At 40.3% G+C, this 20,834-nt stretch overlaps 1 protein-coding gene across 6 annotated transcripts in view; it reads left to right on the top strand.

Annotated features, from left to right (window-relative positions):
- Window positions 1–20,834, top strand: part of ATRNL1 (attractin like 1) — a 1,012,424-nt gene that overhangs the window by 318,346 nt on the left and 673,244 nt on the right. For 5 of the 6 annotated variants that reach the window (XM_037904761.2, XM_043551194.1, XM_043551197.1 and 2 more), the window contains exon 19: window positions 16,210–16,428. In XM_037904761.2, coding sequence (XP_037760689.1) covers window positions 16,210–16,428 — 219 coding nt within the window. Of the gene's footprint in view, window positions 1–3,422; window positions 4,155–16,209; window positions 16,429–20,834 lie in introns of those variants that run through there. The other variant, XM_043551199.1, reaches the window with a different exon arrangement.

The raw sequence follows: 20,834 nt of genomic DNA, 5'->3' as shown, positions 1-20,834 counted from the left end.
ATATGCAGCAAGCCTAGAAGATTCCCAATGGAGCAGTAGCACAGCTGTTTACTGATTAGCAGCTTGGAGGTAGTGCAGAGTGCTAAAAGTTGGAGCAGCAAGCACAAACTTCTTGGACCACTCTGAAATACAGACATCAAAGAGTACTGCTAGGAGAGAAAGAAACAGGGGTGAAAGTAATTTAAAAGTCTTACCAGTACGGGGGCCTGGCTCCAGGCCCACGGAAGGGGCAAGGCCTCAGGCGGACGGGGTGGGGGTGGGGGTAACACTCCCCCAGCCAGCCCTTCAGCGCTGCCCGGCCCACGCTGCCCTGTCTGCTCCGCCCAGGGCTCTGGCGGCAGCGGCCAGAGTCCCGGGCCCTTTAAATTGCCAGGCCTCGAGACAACTGGTCCTTTTGCATCCCCCCCCGCCCCCCCCAAGTGGCCCAGGGTGGGGGGTAAAAGGGGCAGTGATGTTAAAGCGCTGCTGCGGCAACGCTTTAAGGAGGGTCCTTTAATGTCAGCTGTGTACGGGCCCATACTGGCGGCCACTTCTTACTGGTACGCCGTACCGGCCCACTTTCACTTCTGAAAAGAAATAGCAGTAGTGCCATGCAAAGCCTCTCCTGTGATATTACACTGAAGACTGAACAGCTAGACTAGTTGAGTAGTCCACCATTCAGGGTCATAAATTTCTCAGTGTAAATTCTTCAGTGTAATGGCCAATCCATCTGGGGCTATGATGGGCTAATAGCCCCTGATTGCTCCCCTTGAGATTGCAGGTTGCACCCTGAGCTTCCTAGTGGCTAGCAATGTCATTAGCATTATGGACAATACCTCTTCATGGGAGTACAGGCTCTTAGGGTTTTGCTCTTCATCTTCCAATAATCCTCTGTGTCGGCAGTGCTTAATTTTTGCCGGGGCTGAGCCCCAGCACCTCCACACTTGGCAGTTCATAGCCCTGACACTTCTGGGCTTGCTGCATAAGTTATGAAAGTGAAAAAATTGCTTGAGCCCTGGCTCCTAATTACTTGAGCCCCGGCACCTCTTTCATTACAAATTAATCACTGTGTGTTGGGCAGTATTTTCCAATGCGTAGGGGCATTCCCTGGTCAGAGGAGAGACTCCAAGGATGGGAGGGGCAGCAGGGTTGCAGCATGGTCATGGTAGGTTTCATTTTCCTAATGGGTGACAGTGTTCAAAAGTTTCAGAAACAGTAGTGGAGGGGACAAGAAATGTAGTGGCCTGGTACTGATTGCAGGCTAGACAGTCGAGATTGTTATGATGGTTGGAGAGAACTGGGAGAAACTAGTGTCTGGACTGTATTCAGGGCTGGGTGGTAGGTAGTATGGGTTTTCTGGCCACAAAATAAACTATATGTTGATAGCATGAGAGGTGTTTGTGAGTGAGAGTGCAGATAATTGGATGATTGCTTCCTCATACTGGCAAGCATTTTCTGATGGGTGTAGTTCATCTCTTTTTATATATCAAGACATGACATAGAGTAAGTGACATATAAGGAGGGGTTTTCCTGAATCCATTTGGCAGGGTTCAGGATATTGGACATCAGATGGACCTTGTTTCAGAGTTGTGGCTAGATTATTTTTCTATTCCGTCAGATCCTACATATAGGTGCAAACAGTAGCTTTCTGCTTCCCCATGAATCCCAGAGGACAATGGTAAAGTAAAAGATGGTGTGCTTGGTGTATGATGAGGGCCATTGATTTCATCTCATTTGAAGGTTGAAGCTTGAATGTTCTGCATGTAGTTGGCTACTCTGTGCCTGTGTGTTACCTGGGAGGAGAGAGACAAAAAGAAAGGAAAATAGGTGAGCAAAGGCACAGGTGCTCTATCAGCTAATAGTAGGGCTAAGGACACTGGGATCTGCAGAAAAGGCTGCACCCCCAATTTAATTGAAGTTCTTTCATTATTATTTATCTTCATAGCATATAGTGAGTGTGTATATTGTGTGCCTGAGTTGATACATTTCAGTGACAATTTTTTAAAGTAGAAATAATATTATTAAAGCAGGAAATGGGCTAGGAAAGAGGTGGGAACCAGTGCAGGAGGCAAAGGGCCTCTGCATAAGAGATATTGGTCTCCAATCTCCAGTTGTTTGAGAGGGGCAAGTAGGCCTTGCTATGGAAGACTTAATAGGAAACTGCATTAATGTGCACTTAATTATCACTTATGAGTGAGTAGCCTGTGTAGGGATTGATAATGCTGTAAATATGCAAGATTTAAAATACTCCATTATCTGGAGACTTCTGTCTTACAACAATCCAGGAAAGTATTTTTTTTTCTTTTAAAAAAAGAAATTTAATTAAAATCCATAAGACAGTGACGGAAAATTCAGAAATAAAATTGACATCCCTAACATTGCAAAAGTTGTATCTTTGTTTTAAAAATGGCACGAGTTATGAGTGAAGAGTCTATCTTGACCTCACACTTCCTGTTTTGTGTTGGTTTGTGTCACAACTTGTATATTATTCAAGTGTATTTTTTTTTTTGCATTTATCTGAAAGCCATACCACTTCTGTTTGTGCAGGGACAACAAAAGCACTGTGTTTAATTTAGTTGTCATTCGAGGCACGTCTATACAATTTTATATTAAATAAACATAATGTTATTTGCCATATGTCAGTTCAATATCGTATAGAAGTAGCTTTCTCTGAAATTGAGTTTTCCTTCTAGCCAATAAAAAAAAATTCAATTTCCATAAGCAGGCATTTTATCGGACTTAAAGTATTTGAAAGTTGGAGTGTAAAACAAGAAAATGAATATCTAAATCAGACCTTGTTTTCAGTCTAATTAATTTGAAAATTAAGGTAGATAGATTATTTAATATTATTACTAAAAGGTGCATTTTAATGAGATGTTAATATAAATGAGTTTATTCACTTGTTAAAATATTATTTTTAGTTAATCTTGTTGCTTGTTTGTTCACAGAAATGTACGTAACAATGGCTTAACAAAAGAAAAGCATTCACACTTTATTACTTTTGTCATGGCTCATAGATGAATATTTGAACATTTTTATCTGTTCTGCACCAGTAGACTACTTGACACACACATTCATAGTTTAACCGCCAGAAAATATCACCCTGAATGAGTGGATATGAGAAATGCATATTTATTTCCACAGCTTGGAAAATAAATGAAGAACACTTTTTTTTTTTGGATGACATCTAGTTATTTTAAGAACTGCTTGGCAGAAAATTTCATTCGACTCATCACCACCACTTCAAGCCGTTACAATCTGAGAATGGATTGCTGATGGCAAATACTCATAACCCACCAATAAATGTCCAGAGAAGAGTTCCTCCACCTTGAATATAAATCTCCTTTTCTGACCTACAGTACCATTTTCAGTTTTACAAATTACTACACCTACAAAGAACATCTAAGGTTTTTCATTGTTGACTCCTTCCTTCTCTCCCACAGAACCCGAAACCCCAAGGACAGCCTTTGGGCATGGCGGTTCTTGTTCTGTGCTGCCCCTCTAATGGAATCTTGAAAGCGGATCATCTGTTATTCCTGCATGGACTTAAGCATTTATTAGAGACTGGTGTTCTATAGATTGCTATTACTCCTCCTTCTTCCTGCATTAAAGAGAAAAGGGGGGCCCCATTCTGGCAGCCCTTTCTCTGAGGGGAAAAAACCCCTTCCGTTGCTGTCAGTGGACATGCAGGCTTACCCGTTTGACCACGGAGAGATAAAGGGCATATTGTCGTCTCCATAGAGAATATATAATTCTGTCCTTGTATTTATAATATCACTTCACTGAAGTTGTGAACTGAAAAAAACACTGGATGTCTGCCAACAAATTTATGGCCAGCTTTTTAGTCTTTCTCCCCCAGACAGTGAACACTACTTTTTCTACTGTCAGTAATGATTTGAAATTTATTCATTTAATATTAGTGGAGTGTGGCGCCGTCCCTTAATAGTTGCCTTTGCATTACTTTTATCATTCCTGCTGATTTCAGAGGACACTGTATCCTTTTAATGTCAGTGATGGCAAAATAAACCAACATCCACAAAAATAAATTTGGCTTAAACTGCGGAGTCTGCTTAAAAAGAGGTCCCTGAAAAACATACATTTGTACAGGAGTTACTTCTGAAACCATGTTCACAGAAGGGCCCTGTGAAACAATATGTCAGTCTTCTCTAGAAATTTTGTGGTCGTATTTAATATTTATCATGGATTTCAGCATCTATATTAAATTCTGGTTATTTCCCACCAACTCCGAACCTTTCTTTGTCTCATTCACCTGTTTTCTCTTGCCTGACACCTGCACTGCAAACTCTGTCTTCCATATTGCTTGTGTGTACAGTACCTAGCGTGGTGGGCAATCAATGTTTGATTGAGTTCCAGGCCCTACTCTAATAGAAATATTAATGATAATATATTAACATAGCATCCAGAGGCCCCAATAGGGATTGTAACCACATTGTACTCGGCACTGTAGCTATACACAAATACTGAGTCACTCCCCTGAATAGATTAGTTTTAGAGGATTATTAATCTTAGAATATAAGTATATAATTTTATGTACCTATTTCCAGACAAAAACTATATTAAAATGGAGTTAGTTAATAATATAATTATAAGTATATAATTTTATGTACCTATTTCCAGACAAAAACTATATTAAAATGGAGTTAGTTAATAATGGAGATTATACACACAAAATTTAAAATGTAGGGTAATATACATTGCAGGGATGTTGTAGTTTTCCCCAAACTAAGCATTGTAAACCTAGGAAATTCAGAGTTAAGGTTAAACTTAAAAGAAATCCAAACACGTTAAAGTATGGAAATGCACAGTTAGGGTGCGCATACAACTGTATCTCTGCCCAGTAGTGACAGAATGCAGTAACTACAGGATTATGATTAGGGCAGTTTAGTGTTTGTGGACCGAGATTAGAAGAAATGATTTTTTTTAAAGATGCATTTGATTTTTTTCCACCTCTGATCATGAGGAGGTAAAAATGCTCCAAAATAATGAGATCACAGGAATATTGGAAACTATTTTTCATAACTGGAGGTTTATTTGTCACCAGAGGCTGGTGTCTAAAAATATTTTCCTTCAGAGAAACTCATGAGGAGCTGTCTTCTTTTAAAATGTCTACAACTTCCTATTGTTCTCACTAGGTACACTCTTTCAAAATGGTTATTGCCTCCCATTACTTACAATGGGAGTGAAGCCAGTAGCCACACGTTTAAGAACAGTCATACTACAAATACTAAAAAATAATAATAAGCAATCAGTGGTCTCAATTCCATTGAAATCAATGGGAGGCGACACCCTTTTGAAAGAGGGCAGTTCCGTTTGGAATTCTCTATAATATACTTGTTGACGGAGACATTTTTAGCTATGAAGAAACATGGAAAAAATTGCGATTAGCCATTGTTTTCAAATATAGGCAATACAGGAAATTTCAGTAATTTTTAGTTACAATATAAGGGAAACTGAAGCATTTATGTTTCATTGTTAAGAAAATTCAGGACCAAAAAAATATTCTGGTGCTGCACGTAATTCCTTAAAAGAACCATTTTAAAAGTGAATTTTAACTAAGAGACCAATTAACCAGCTTACTTGTAAAATTGAGTAAGTGCTGTAATTTTTTGGGGGAGCATACTCTGTATTCATATGTAAGAAAGTGGGTGTATTCCTACTTTTATGTGCAAAACAGACTCATCTTTAACTATGGAGCTGTGAGCAGTGCTTTCCTTAATTTATTTTAGAATTTAAAAAAATGATTATCAAAAGAGGAAGTGCCTATGTTTCTTTGAGTAAATAAATAAAATAAATTGCAATAGGAAAAGAACTTCTGATCCATGCACCTCTCATCCCACTGACTTTTTATCCCATTCAGTTCTACAGCACAGTGAGGGGTCTGTTGAAAAGTTAAAGAAGCCGCCTCGCACCATGTTACCATTTAAACAGTTTCCTGGTTGAGGTGGCTTTGGACAGATCTGATGCTGCTTACTCTTTTCAATCTCCCCACATGTAGATCCCTGATCCTTTGGAGTCCAGGGTTGTGGGAGGTTCATGCTTTGAGGGACAGTAACCACATCCACAGTTTTAAACTTATTTGATCTTGACCTCAAGACATATTTCCTTTTTCCCCTTGAGAAGGAGCTTGTAGTTAGCATGAAAAATTAAATTATTTTAAATCCCTTGGAATCCTCATTACTGTTTTTCCACTTTTATTGTTATTCAAGATGATAATAAATGAGAGGATTAAGCAGCTGTTTTCTAGTAGGTACAGTATTGTCTGTCTCTCAGAAGTAAATTATCTATATTGAACCTATGTTCCATATGTCTATAACACTTGTATAGTGTACTGATTTTTTTTTTTACATGAGCTATTTATTTTAGTCTCCTATCATCCTCTCATTATTAGCAAGAGATTGTAGAACTTACTGTGAAAGGATTTGTGCTGTATTCATTCTCCATCCTTTCTCTCCCTCCGCCTCCCCATGTTTACATTTTTAAAACCTTATCTTATTAAAATAAACCCACAGTAGCCTCTATATCTATGGAAAACTATTACCAAAAATAGTTTCTAAAATAACAAACTGACAGAAGGCAGCCCACATGAAACAAACTACTAAGGCAACTTCAGGTAGGGGGAAAGCCTGCATAAATAGATTAACCTTGCTGTACGCTCTGAAGGTCAAGAGACTCAGGCCAGGTTGACATCAATGAGAAGTAATTCAGAGTCAAGGGCTCTCCCTGCTTGAGGACACCATGACTGTTAACTCCTTTTTGTCCAGAACTGAAACCTCAGGCCCATGCAGCAAATGTGTCCCAGTGAATCTAAACTTGATCAGCATCTGCTAGCATTTTGTTTGTAATATTTTGAGTTCTCAGGAGGCCAGCCCCAGCTCTTTAGCAAGTCATGACTTTCACTAGCAGTACTCTCCTACTGCTTTTGACTCCTAGTCCTCGCAGACTCTGAGTTCTCAACCCTTTTTCTCTCCCCACAGCTGGAAGTAGTTATTATAATTAAATGTCCCTAGCACCTTCAGCTGGGGTCACTAATTATCAGTGGGTTGTGAGCAAGACTGATCTCAGGTGCCTTTGCCAGCTTGTGACAAGGAGTCTTCAATGGAACAGGCTGTAGACTCCTGTGAGGGGTTTCTGCAAATTTCTCAGGTGAACAATTTATGATTCAAGCCAAGACTAAAGTCAGACAAATGGGAAGCTCACTTAGCCTGTTAATTCATTTGAAATCATTTATGAAGTGACAGTTTTTATCTGAGACAGTTACCAGTAAATTCAGATTGATATTTCGTGCTTCTAAATAGAGTTCTAGCAATGCTTCTGAACACTGTTGACAGTGTTTGGAAACATAATTGTATTATTTCCAGTAACATTATATTGATGTTCTGGTACTTACGGGGATTCATCACAATATAAAATGTTTGTTTCCATGTTACCAAGTTTTCTCTTTTATTTCCAGAACTATTTGACGAGTTAGTAAGGTGTCTAGATATGTCATTTAATTGTCAAAGAAGAAAGAATATACAGTACATGGAAAGTGTTTTGATATTCTAAAGTGAAGAAAATATTACCAGAACTGCTAAAAAGTGTGTGTAACAGGATATAGGGGCACTACCTGCTTAGTGTTTAACAAGGGTTTCGGCCTTAGTTTAGGTTCCTCCCCTGCACAGATGCTCATGAGAAGGACTATAATACAACTGTTTGGTTGAGTGAGCGGGAATGCCTTTGGGAATTTAGGCTCCACATTCAAGTTTCATGGGAATAGGTTGAACTGCAAACTGGGGAATTTTGTTTCCTTTTCACCTTATATTAATGTTTTGCTTTTGTTTTGTAAATATTGTCCCTTGAAGCAACTTTGCTGGCTTCAACTTTTTCTGCTTAACCGCTCTTCCAGCATACACAGTAATTGAGGAAAGATAAAATAATCCGAGATTACTTTTATTATATGAATGGGACAGGCTAGCTCTAGATATACCTGGAACTTCATTTTTTAGTGTGTCTCACTGTTAAGTTCTAATTGAAAAAAATACCCCATCACACCCAAACTCCAAAGACATACATCCCCTCATGGCAGCACACACCCCTTCTTCACCACCCACGGAAATCCACAGAAATCTTCTAGCACAACTCCCCCATAGACACAACCAGCACCCACAATAACTACAAACATCACTCTGAAGGCTAGAATGTCTGAGTCAGTGTAAAGCAATTAAAACAACTTGAAACATGGTTGAGAACTCTTTTTGTTTAGAACATCACCAGTCATCACTGGGATTCAAAGTCTGTTGCTATCCAATTTTTAAGTGCTCAGCCATTTTTGGCTTTTTTACACACGACTTTACGAATTAAACCCATGTGACAGCATGGGTTTACAGCTACTACTTCATTTAATAATTTCCCTGGACGGATAAATAGGTAAAAGAGTAGGGGCCTGATTTCCACATGTGCCGAGCACCCACTTTTTCAACGGAAAACCATGGGAGCTACAGGTGCTTGGCACCTCTGAAAAACGGTCCTGATGCAATTTGTGTATTTACAAATTACTTGCATATTGCTCTTCCATGAATGTAACTTATCAGTGGGATTATGTCAAGTGCTTAATGTTACTTTAATATAGTTGTGGTTTAATATGAAGAGAGAATGACAGAAAACTAAGCAATGTCCTCATTTTAATTATAGATAATAAAGCAAAATGATTAAAATAGACTTTAATAGACTCAAAATTATGCTTTATGCTTGTTGTAGTCATGTTGGTTCCAGGATATTAGAGAGACAAGGTGGATGAGATAATATCTTTTATTGGACCAACTTCTGTTGGTTCAGGTGACCTGAAGAAGAGTTCTGTGTAGCTCAAAAGCTTGTCTCTGTTGCCAACAGAAGTTGGACGAATAAAAGCTATTACCTTGCCCACGTTGTCTCTCAAAATTATGCTGACAGAGTCTTGTGAATTTTTTTTTAACCTTTTTTATAGTGATAGGAGTTGCCTTTTTTCTTAGCCATTTATTTCTTTTCCTTTTCCAGGAAAAAGTGGTTCAAATACCTCCATTCGCAGTTAATCATTTTTATTTACTCAAAGTTAATCGTCTTAATCTTATAACTGATTTCTAAATCTGTATGAATGCTTCTGCAGTTTATATAATTTAATTGTATTATTTTTTCTACTGGTAAAGGATTTTTTTTGTTCAGGAAGTTTGAAAAGATAATTGTGGCTCTTCTTTGAATGATTGTATATGTCCATTACACTAGGGGTGTGTGTGTGTTCTTGTGTACTGGTGCCAGAGAGTTTTCCCTAACCATATCCATAGTGGTGGCCATGTCTGTGCACTGATGTCCCTAGTGCTCTGAGCTGAGGTATAAAGAGGTGGAGGCACCCTGCCCCTATTTCAGTTCCTTCTTACTGTTCATTGTCAGTGTTCAATGTTCATAGAATCATAGAATATCAGGGTTGGAAGGGACCTCAGGAGGTCATCTAGTTCAACCCCCTGCTCAAAGCAGGACCAATCCCCAACTAAATTATCCCAGTCAGGGCTTTGTCAAGCCTGACCTTAAAAACTTCTAAGGAAGGAGATTCCACCACCTCCCTTTCCAGTGTTTCACCACCCTCCTAGTGAAAACGTTTTTCCTAATATCCAACGTAAACCTCCCCCACTGCAACTTGAGACCATTACTCCTTGTTCTGTCATCAGCTACCACAGAGAACAGTCTAGATCCATCCTCTTTGGAACCCCCTTGTAGGTAGTTGAAAGCAGCTATCAAATCCCCCCTCATTCTTCTCTTCCGCAGACTAAACAATCCCAGTTCCCTCAGCCTCTCCTCATAAGTCATGTGTTCCAGTCCCCTGATCATTTTTGTTGCCCTCTGCTGGATTCTTTCCAATTTTTCCACCTCCTTCTTGTAGTGTGGGGCCCAAAACTGGACACAGTACTCCAGATGAGGCCTCACCAATGTCGAATAGAGGGGAACAACCATGTCCCATGATCTGCTGGCAGTGACCCTACATATACATCCCAAAATGCCATTGGCCTTCTTGGCAACAAGGGCACACTGTTGACTCGTATCCAGCTTCTTGTCCGCTGTAACCTCTAGGTCCTTTTCTGCAGAACTGCTGCCTAGCCATTCGGTCCCTAGTCTGTAGCAGTGCATGGGATTCTTCCGTCCTAAGTGCAGGACTCTGCACTTGTCCTTGTTGAACCTCATCAGATTTCTTTTGTCCCAATCATCTAATTTGTCTAGGGTCCTCTGTATCCTATCCCTACCCTCTAGTGTATCTACCTCTCCTCCCAGTTTAGTGTCATCTGCAAACTTGCTGAGGGTGCAATCCACACCATCCTCCAGATCATTAATGAAGATACTGAACAAAACCGGCCCGAGGACTGACCCGTGGGGCACTCCACTTGATACCGGCTGCCAACTAGACATGGAGCCATTGATCACTACCCGTTGAATCCGACAATCTAGCCAACTTTCTGTCCACTTTATAGTTCATTCATCCAGCCCATACTTCTTTAACTTGCTGGCAAGAATACTGTGGGAGACCGTGTCAAAAGCTTTGCTAAAGTCAAAGAACAACACGTCCACTGCTTTCCCCTCATCCACAGAGCCAGTTATCTCATCATAGAAGGCAATTAGATTAGTCAGGCATGACTTGCCCTTGGTGAATCCATTCTGACTGTTTCTGATCACTTTCCTCTCTTCTAAGTGCTTCAGAATTGATTACTTGTGGACCTGCTCCATGATTTTTCCAGGGACCGAGGTGAGGCTGACTGGCTTGTAGTTCCCAGGATCCTCCTCCTTCCCTTTTTTAAAGATGGGCACTACATTAGCTTTTTTCCAGTCGTCCGGGACTTCCCCCGATCACCATGAGTTTTTAAAGATAATGGCCAATGGCTCTGCAATCACATCCGCCAACTCCTTTAGCACTCTCGGATGCAGCGCATCCGGCCCCAGGGACTTGTGCTCGTCCAGCTTTTCTAAATAGTCCTGAACCACTTCTTTCTCCACAGAGGGCTGGTCACCTCCTCCCCATGCTGTGCTGCCCAGTGCAGTAGTCTGGGAGCTGACCTTGTTCGTGAAGACAGAGGCAAAAGAAGCATTGAGTACATTAGCTTTTTCCACATTCTCTGTCACTAGGTTGCCTCCCTCATTCAGTAAGGGGCCCACACTTTCCTTGACTTTCTTCTTGTTGCTAACATACCTGAAGAAACCCTTCTTGTTACTCTTAACATCTCTTGCTAGCTGCAACTCCAGGTGTGATTTGGCCTTCCTGTTTTCACTCCTGCATGCCTGAGCAATATTTTTATACTCTTCCCCGGTCATTTGTCCAATCTTCCACTTCTTGTAAGCTTCTTTTTTGTGTTTAAGATCAGCAAGCCAAGCTGGTCGCCTGCCATATTTACTCTTCTTTCTACACATCGGGATGGTTTGTCCCTGTAACCTCAATAAGGATTCTTTAAAATACAGCCAGCTCTCCTGGACTCCTTTCCCCCTCATGTTATTCTCCCAGGGGATCCTGCCCATCAGTTCCCTGAGGGAGTCAAAGTCGGCTTTTCTGAAGTCCAGGGTCCGTATTCTGCTGCTCTCTTTTCTTCCTTGTGTCAGGATCCTGAACTCGACCATCTCATGGTCACTGCCTCCCAGGTTCCCATCCACTTTAGCTTCCCCTACTAATTCTTCCTGGTTTGTGAGCAGCAGGTCAGAAAGAGCTCTGCCTCTAGTTGGTTCCTCCAGCACTTGGACCAGGAAATTGTCCCGTACACTTTCCAAAAACTTCCTGGATTGTCTGTGCACCACTGTATTGCTCTCCCAGCAGATATCAGGGTGATTGAAATCTCCCATGAGAACCAGGGCCTGCGATCTAGTAACTTACGTGAGTTGCCGGAAGAAAGCCGCGTCCACCTCATCCCCCTAGTCCGGTGGTCTATAGCAGACTCCCACCACAACATCACCCTTGTTGCTCACACTTTTAAACTTAATCCAGAGACTCTTGTTAGGATATAGATATTCAGGCCTGTCTGTAAAGGCCTGTACTCTAAGAATTTAGGTGTATTCTTATCACTTGGCTAGTTAGAGGTATAAAAGAAAGAATCAAAATCACTGTCTGTCTGTGTAAGGTCCTTCTCTTATTGTGACAGTCTGAGGCCCTGTTCTTAGGCTAAGGCCTTTGGCTAAGCAGCAGAGGCAGCCATAAGCTGGGAACTGAACGGTCACATCCTCACATTCCAAACTAGTCACATTGAAATAAGGTGCTATTGGGCCGTTAGGAATACAATCCTGTCCTGATAGTGCCTGTCACCTCCAGAGAAAGGGAAGTGCCTAGAAAATGTAAAAGGAAACTTAGTTTGATAGCATCCTGTCTGGCAAGAACTCACTTATCAATAGCTGGGATGTGAAATCCTCACTTCTGTATTGTTTTGTCATTATAGTTCCCACTTTGCTATTGTTTGTCTGTATAATCTCTGTCTGGTTCTGTGATTGTTTCTGTCTGCTGTATAATTAATTTTGCTGGGTGTAAACTAATTAAGGTGGTGGGATATAATTGGTTACATAATCATGTTACAATATGTTAGGACTGGTTAGTTAAATTTCAGGAAAATGATTGGTTAAGGTATAGCTAAGCAGAACTCAAGTTTTACTATATTGTCTGTAGTCAGTCAGGAAGTGAGTGGGCGTGGGGTAGGGAAATGGGAACAGGGAATGGGGGTGGGGAAATTGGAATCATGTTTTGCTTAAGGGGGAAATGGGAACAGGGAATGGGGGTAAGGAAATTGGAATCATGTTTGGCTAAGGGCAGGAATAGGAACAAGGACCCAGGTGTAAGGCTCTGTGGTGTCAAAGCTGGGAAGGGGGACACTAAGGAAGGAAACTGGAATCATGCGTGCTGGAAGTTCACCCCAATAAACATCGAATTGTTTGCACCTTTGGACTTCGGGTATTGTTGCTCTCTGTTCATGCGAGAAGGACCAGGGAAGTAAGTGGGTGAAGGAATAAGCCCCCTAACATCTTGGTGCCGGTGACTGACTCGGATGCATCACATTGGATAGGTGAGTGGCAGCCTGTAAGTCCCTTTCCCCAAACAGTCCACGCAGCTGCTTGGAGGGGGTATCGCGAACTCTTGTGATGGTAGTTGCGGGTTCTGGCAAGCCAGGGTAAAGGATTTTTTGGATAAATGGATAAGGAAGAACCAGGGCCCATACCAGGTGCAGGGGTCAACCTGGGATGAGATTAAAAAGGAAATGGAGGAAGTGTTAGGGGACCCAGAGGGATGGGGGGTGGCTGAGGAGCTCACCCTCCTTGGTGTATGGGTACTGTTCCTGTTTAAATAGAAGCAGGAAACTAGTCACGACCGCAAAGTTCCACCAGTCAGATTCCAGGACTGGAGTCTCCTGTCAGAGTTGAATTTCTAGTTCTGGTAACTGTTAGCAGGTCACTAGGTGGTGGGTTGGAACTCCTGAGGGCCAGACTCTTTGGTAGCGCTGACAGGGCCTGGGCCAGAGCCCAGTGAATTGGAACAGCCTTATCAACTCGCACTTTCAAAGGTCTTAATCCCCTGACGACTAGGCAACGCTCCCCACAAGTGACAATCATCACAGGGGCCCATCTCATGTATTAAGATAAGTTGTCCAGACTTATCCACTTCTTCAAAAGTTTTATATCAGCCATAAGTAGACATGGATGGACAGATGTTTCATTCTGTAGGATAGATTATGCTCAAAACCTATCCGTTTATCTTCGAAGTACTCTTTGCACAAATGGCAGAGTGATTATAATGATGAGCACTATCTTACATAATTTATATATCAGTAAACTAACCCATAAGAGAACAATACACTCTTTACTCTGGCACTTCAGTTCAAGGCCAGAATTAAAAATCAGCATGCAATGAAATATGCTATATATTATTTTAGCTTCCGTTTTTTGCCTTTCAATAGCCTAGGAATTAAGTTTTTTGTTGTTGTTTTTTTTTTTAACAGCCCATCTCAGTTCTTGTCTGTATGCATTCTGTTTCCTATCTTTGAAGGATGTTGCTACACCCTAATGTATGGTTGAATGGGTATGTGTTTGTGAAAGATCCTCGTAACTTTTCCATCAGGATAGATTCATGATGGGAAGGAAAGGGACCAAAAGTAGGAATTAAAATTTCTAATGAAACCAAGAGGTCATTTGTAAGTTAGGGAACTAAAGGAAATAGCGGTGGAAGCCCTTGACTCTGGGCTATGTTTTCCCCTGTTCATTCATCAAAACCAGTTTGTTGATATTCAGAGTGTAGTGTAAAGCCTATTTATTTACACAGGGTTTCACCCGATTTCCTTGAAGAAGAGTTTTGAGAGGGTTTCCTTGAAAGAAAAGGTTGAGTTTATTGTGGTTGGAGAAACTTTTCTTAGTTTTTGCCATTGTGTTAATTTAGTTTTAAATTGTTATTTTGTATATGTATATGCACTTAAAAGGTTTTGATAGTTGCACTTTATAAATTTAAAAATAAATACATCTTTGTTAAAATCCTTCAGTGTAACCCTGAAAGAAGGCAATTAGCTATTTGTAGAAGGTTTGAAGGAGGGCAATTGTCACATTTTAATATTTTTAAGATGTAAATTGTAGCGGGGGTGAAACACAAACTGGGACTGTGAACTAAAAGTCTCCAAGCAATTTTTAATGACATCTACACAGCAACGTGCCTGCACCCCCCCCGCCCCCAACAAAACTGAGCAGCAGCAAGTTTTCAGAGCCCAGGTCAACTGACTCAGGCTTATGAGGCTTGCACTGCTGGGCTAAAAGTAACAGTGAAGACATTCAGGCTCAGGCTGAAGCCCAGGTTCTGAAACCCAGCAAGGGGGGAGGGTCTCGGAGCCTGGGCTCCGGTCCAAGCCAAACAACCACACAGCATGAGCCGAGTCAGTTGATGTGGTCTCTGAGAGTCTCTGCTGCAGGTTTTTTTGTTTTGGTTTGTTTTTACTGTGTAGATGTACCCACTGAGGTATTGTTTTCTTAAAATAACAAAAAACCAAAAACCAATAACTTCAGAACATGAACTTCTATTTGTTCTAAACTGGGTGTTCCACATTTGAGGAAGACTGCTTGTGGGAGACATGCTCATTTTAAATTAAATGAAAGGATGCTGTGTAGAAATTTTTTTAGAGGTAAAGATTTATGGGTAACAGCACAGTTGAATAACTCAGTTGATGACAATGTGGGGGAGAAAGAGAGATTTGATTTTTAGTACCCAAGTAAATGAAAGCTGACTTGCTGTTACAGAAAAGAGACAATAAGATGGAGCTTCATTAAAATGAAATGCAATTCTGATCTGTAGTTGGGAATATTTTTTTTAAATGAATATTTCATGGTATGTCTCAGAGATTATCATTAGGAGTCGGCAGAGTGTTTAGTAAAAAATCCAAAATACTCAATGTCGTTTGGTAATTGAAGCTCAAAGTAATTTATGGGTTTGAGTTTGAATGATCACAATTTGAACATTCCCCTTCGTGATTTGGATCAATAACCGGAATTTGTTGCAAATTTGATTCTGTAGTTTTCCTATTCAGCCAAGACCTTGATCCTACAAACATGCATGTGCTTAAGTCTATGCACATGTGTATCAATGTAAATGGTTGCACGATCTGGAGCAAAGTGTGTGTATAGCTCTATTGAGTATTGGTAGAGAGCTGAAAATTGATCCTTTGCCTCTCTGTCTTTGGATAGCTGCAAGACTTCCTTTTGCTGCATAGTTATGTAATTCTCATGTGGCTTCTATGAGCATCTGGTTCAATGAAGTAGGGGATAGCCTCTTGCTGTCACCCTAAAAATAAAATAAAATCTTCTCTTGCTGCAAGGGCACCTTTTTATTATTTTTGCTGAATCCAGTTTCTTTAATCCACTGCATTTTTTGCCCCTTGATCATTACTTAGAATTTGAGCGGGTTTTTTATTGTGCAAATTATTTCTGTATTCAGTTTGCTGTGGTGGTATACAGCATTTATTTTCTTTTCTTTTTTGTAATTATCTGTTTTGATGATCACCTTCATTTTGCTGCCTCCCAAAATACAATTTTTAAAAAGCATTGTTACTGACCAAGCATGGAAATGTTCTTTCCAAAAGATTTTGGAAAGTTATGAGTCTGAGAAGAGAGAGTATAATAGAATCTATTTACCCTTTTAAATGTACTAGTAACCTAGTATAGTACGCATCTTTTAAAAATTGCATTAATATTATGTTTTGTATAATACAGCTCAAAACTGCTCTGGATTGAGGACCTGTGGGCAGTGTTTGGAACAACCTGGATGTGGATGGTGCAATGATCCCAGTAATACAGGAAAAGGGCATTGTGTGGAAGGATCTTCAAGAGGGCCAATGAAGCTTGTTGGGGTGCACTCCAATGAAATGGTTCTTGACACTAATCTTTGTCCAAAAGAGAAAAATTATGAATGGTCTTTCATCCACTGTCCAGGTAAGAATTTCTGATTTATTTTATATTTTGACTTTTTTTTTTTATTTGAATAGTGTGTATGAGCTCTTAATGTCAAATGAGAGCTACAGCATGTAAGGTTTTGATTGCTTTTCTATTTATATAGGTACACAAACAATACCAAAAATTATTTTAAATAACATAATTAATATTTATACAGGGTCTTACTGCTGACACCAGTGCATGTTTTACCTCATGGAAGCCCGCTTGCTGTGGGATTAGGTGCTTTCAACAAATGGCGATAGGTGGTTTAAGATGAGATGCCCGTATAGTATGTAGAGGTGACCTAGTAGTGATATGCATCTGAAGTTCTTTGGCTCCACTGCATCCTTCACCAGCTTCAGGACTGTCACAACATGTGCTCGTTGCAACATCTTGGACACTTTGTATGTGGTTAAGCATGTGTGAAACAACTTGAGTAATCAGTTCTTTGTTGCTCGTCCAAAGTGTTGGATTTGTTCAGTACAAATGTCATCTAGATTGGTGGGTTTGCCATTTCTGAAGACATTAATTCTGGAGGTTAATTTGGTCATTGTGTACTATGCCCCAAAATTATAATTCTGTTGGTAGTCTTACCACTTACACTGTGCCTTGGGTTATTTGTTCAGTGTCCTGCCATTTTCTGGGACGTGGTATGCAAAGTGGTTTGCAGTAATGTAATAGTGTTACTCTGCCTTCCTTGGATAATTGTTAAGTTTCCAGATGGTTATCCATGATTTCTTGTTGCTGTGGATCATGTCCATGCTTTCAATTAGATTCCGCTGTGACTTCTGTTTTCCTCCATTAGTGCAGAGACCGGTTCTTTACTGGCTGCAATGGTATCCCCAGCGAATGGGTCTGCTTCAAACTTTTACTTGTATTTTGTGTGCCAATTCTATAACTCGGACGTTAGTCCTGGCATGTAGTTTGTTTTGCAGTCTCATGGAAAGTGCTTCTTTGAGACAGTGTGCACCACGATGACAAACTGGTCATAATTTTGTGCTGTTGGTTTGATCTTTCTTACAATGGCATCAAGGTCATTGGTGAAGCTCTTCCTTTCCACTTTCTTAAAATTAAAATGGAGCCAGAGTGGTACTGAGTTCGGTATTATGGCTTCATTGATCTGTATGGCAATGGGCCAGTGTTGTGAATGTGGAATCAGACTCAAACTAAATTTGTTATATGAACCAACTATGTTGTTGCGGCCAAATGCCTGATCAGGATTGTAGCACCATTTCTATCGGCTGCTGTTGAAAGAACTTGCGAGTTTGTGGTCTTGAATTAAGCTCAAGTGGTGCATATCTGTCCACAATTCAACTAGTTCATCATTTTAATCAGTTATACTATAGCCCCATTTGACACCATCACCTGCATTTTGTCATGTTCGAGGTTCTGTGGGCAAGTGAACTTGAATTGTTTGCATGGTGGTTTGTAGACAGATGTGATGTAAATGTCACCAATGTCTACCGTCAAGACTTCAATGTAATTCTTATCAGTCATAAATGTTGTGTTGATGACAAGATCAGTTTTGATGAAAATGGTGCTGCTATATTACTTGTGTGATCTTTCAGTGGTCAAGTTCATCTTGAGTATCTTTGTTAATCTCTCTGTGTTTCTCCTGGAGACATAGCAGATGGGAGTTGTAGTCAGCACACAATTTGGCTATAAGATCTTGTTTGGCACCCGAGAGTCCTTCAACATTTTATGATATTGTTAGTGCCAACCCTGATGAGGACCCTTCTGAATTACACTGATCACTCGGTCTGCGTTCAGTTATGCTGGTGACTCTGTCGGTTTGCAGGCATAGACGTATTCTTTGGTTATATTATAGTGGTAGGTGTTCTGCAGGATTTTTGTTATGGAAGAATGTTACACACTGTGAAGCGGGAGGAGGTAGGGATGGAAACGATCCTAGATCTTGCCCTGTGATGGCACAGTTTGGTTCTGCAGGCACCCCACCCTCAGTTCTATCAGGGTTCTTGGGATAATTTGCTCAAAGACCAGAATACTTAAAGTATAAGTATGTGGGGTCGTATATATTATGTCTTTTCAAAATACAAATTCTTTGGCCTCTGAGTTCCAAACCTTGTTTACCCTTAGGTCAGAATACTAACAACCTTCCTTCTTGAGTCCTGTCCTGTGATTAGGGCCAGCTTCCTCCAGTCCTCCACTAGACAATTTAGAGTTAAACAAAGGAAAAGTTTAATATATTCTTAATGCCAATGAGTTACGATAAACTAGCTCTAAACAGCCACACGATGAACTACAGCAGGTGCACTCTCTATAATAAAACAAGATTCCATTCAATTTTCCTGTTTTCACATGCTTAGAAACTTTTGTGCTGAAATTCTGCCTGAAGATGCATATTTTTAGAAAAATTGAGGAAAGGTTGGTTAATAAATTATGGATTTTCAGAAGAATGAAAAATACAAAACTTTTCTCCATTGGAAAGAAGGGTCATTTTGAGGGGTGGAAATACCTAAGAAACAACAGAACTTTGAAATTTCAAGCTGCATATGTAATTAGGCCTAAGTGAACAACTTACACCTTTTGAAATATGAACAAAATCTTTTAAAAATATCATGAAAATTACATGATGGTTCACAGTAAAAACTTGTTAGCTAGCATGTAAAAATAGAGGCAGTGCACATGCATACTGAGGAAGTTAACTGCACAGATATTTGGTTATAAGAATTTACAGGCACATCTGCTGAAGCAGGAGGCAATTGTAAACTCAAGAGGTTTCAAAGCTTCACAGCCAAGAGTGGTTATTGGTTGTTGCACAGTAAATTGCTAAATTCCTACTCTGCAAACCTGTTAACTCTTAAGTGAGAATCCATGTAATTTATCTATTTATCTATTCTATTTATGAATACCAGTCACCATAGCATCTAGATGCTGAACTCAAATAACAAAAGCAGGAGAAGTTTTGAAATGGATTTTAATTGGACTTTGCTCTTGACAACCGAGGGTACAGCTACACTGCTTAAATTTATTCCCTCTTTTTCTCTTCTTTCTCTTTATTTTGTCTTCAGTACCTGTTATTAGGGGTAGAGTGATACAAAACGAGTATGTTTTATGCTGGATTCTGAAAACATTCTCATAAGGGGCTCATTGTTATCTCTTTCAGTAGAGTACTCCACAGCCTGGTGCCCAGTAGCTAAGATTGTTGTGCTTCTGATTCTACAAACATTTTACCCTAATATTTTTGGTTTCTGTAACCCTTGACAACTTTGCTTTCTTGGTATGGAGAGGCAATCGCTTAAACAGCCAGATTGAGGTTCTTGAAAATTAGAACCAGGATTTTGAATTTTACCCAGAAGTGAACAGGAACCAGTGGAGTGAGCTGGGTATTTCTGCCTGCATTGCCTCCATCTCTGTACTGTGTCCTAGGTATTTATAGATGTATCCTTACACCACCTTTGGAAGTAGAGAAATATTATTCTCATTTTCCAGGTGGACAAACCGAGACACAGAAATTTTGACTTGTTCAAGGTCACTCAGGAGGTCTGTAGCAGACCCAGGAGCTGAATTCATCCTTAACCAATAGATCGTCCTTTCCCATTAAACTTGCTTTTTGTGACTGGTCTTGCACAAGTGTAGTTTTTGATTGGGCCTAAATAGAGGGAGCTAAAGTTTTCCAGTTTTGAGGTGATGAATGTGTGGATCTCAGTTGACAAGTCCTCATTGGAAAGGAATGTAGGTCTACCAGTAATTCAGAGGTGGTGGAAGCATTTCTTGCACTGTTGATGCCATTTTATGAAGAAGAGAAGAGAAGATTCCAGTACACGCTGTCTCGACAGATGCTTTCTTGACAGGTTGCTGCGAGGGTCTTGGTAAGCTCCCTTACTCTTCATACCCCTACCACTTCCATCTTCCTGATTTGATAGTTGTTCTTTCAGAACCTTCTCCTGGAGCCACTGTGTCATCTGTGTGATGGCACTAGCCATATTGACTGAAGAGATGTATGGTTAGCTGCTGTCAGAATGTTGGTGGCAGGGTAAGCCATGTAATCACACAGCTTCTTCCAGGGGTCTTATTTGTACTGAAAAGGAGGGAGAATAGGCTTTATCTTGTTGATAGTCCACACAGCAGGGCTCTGGTGAAAGAGAAACAATTTCCCATCAGCACTCTTTGGGATCTATATGAAATGAATTATCTTAATCTTTATTTTTTTTATAACTTCTACTCTGCTGAGTCTTGTACACAGGTCAGCAAACTCAGGGATTGCTTGTGCTGAAGACTGTAAACTGGCTGAGCAGTATGACCATTGAGCTTTCACTTCTGTCTTCAGCCATAAGGAGGTCCTCTTTCAGTTTTGCTAAAGGGCTCTCTTTCTCTGTGTGCTGAGTTCTGATTGTGAGGGATCAGATATGCTAGTAGAGTGCATTAGATGCTTTTGTTGCATG

This window comes from Chelonia mydas, chromosome 7 (genome assembly GCF_015237465.2).
Source record: "Chelonia mydas isolate rCheMyd1 chromosome 7, rCheMyd1.pri.v2, whole genome shotgun sequence".
Lineage (NCBI taxonomy): Eukaryota > Metazoa > Chordata > Testudines > Cheloniidae > Chelonia > Chelonia mydas.
Note: the sequence above shows the minus strand (reverse complement) of the source record. Positions and strands in the feature narration are given on the sequence as shown.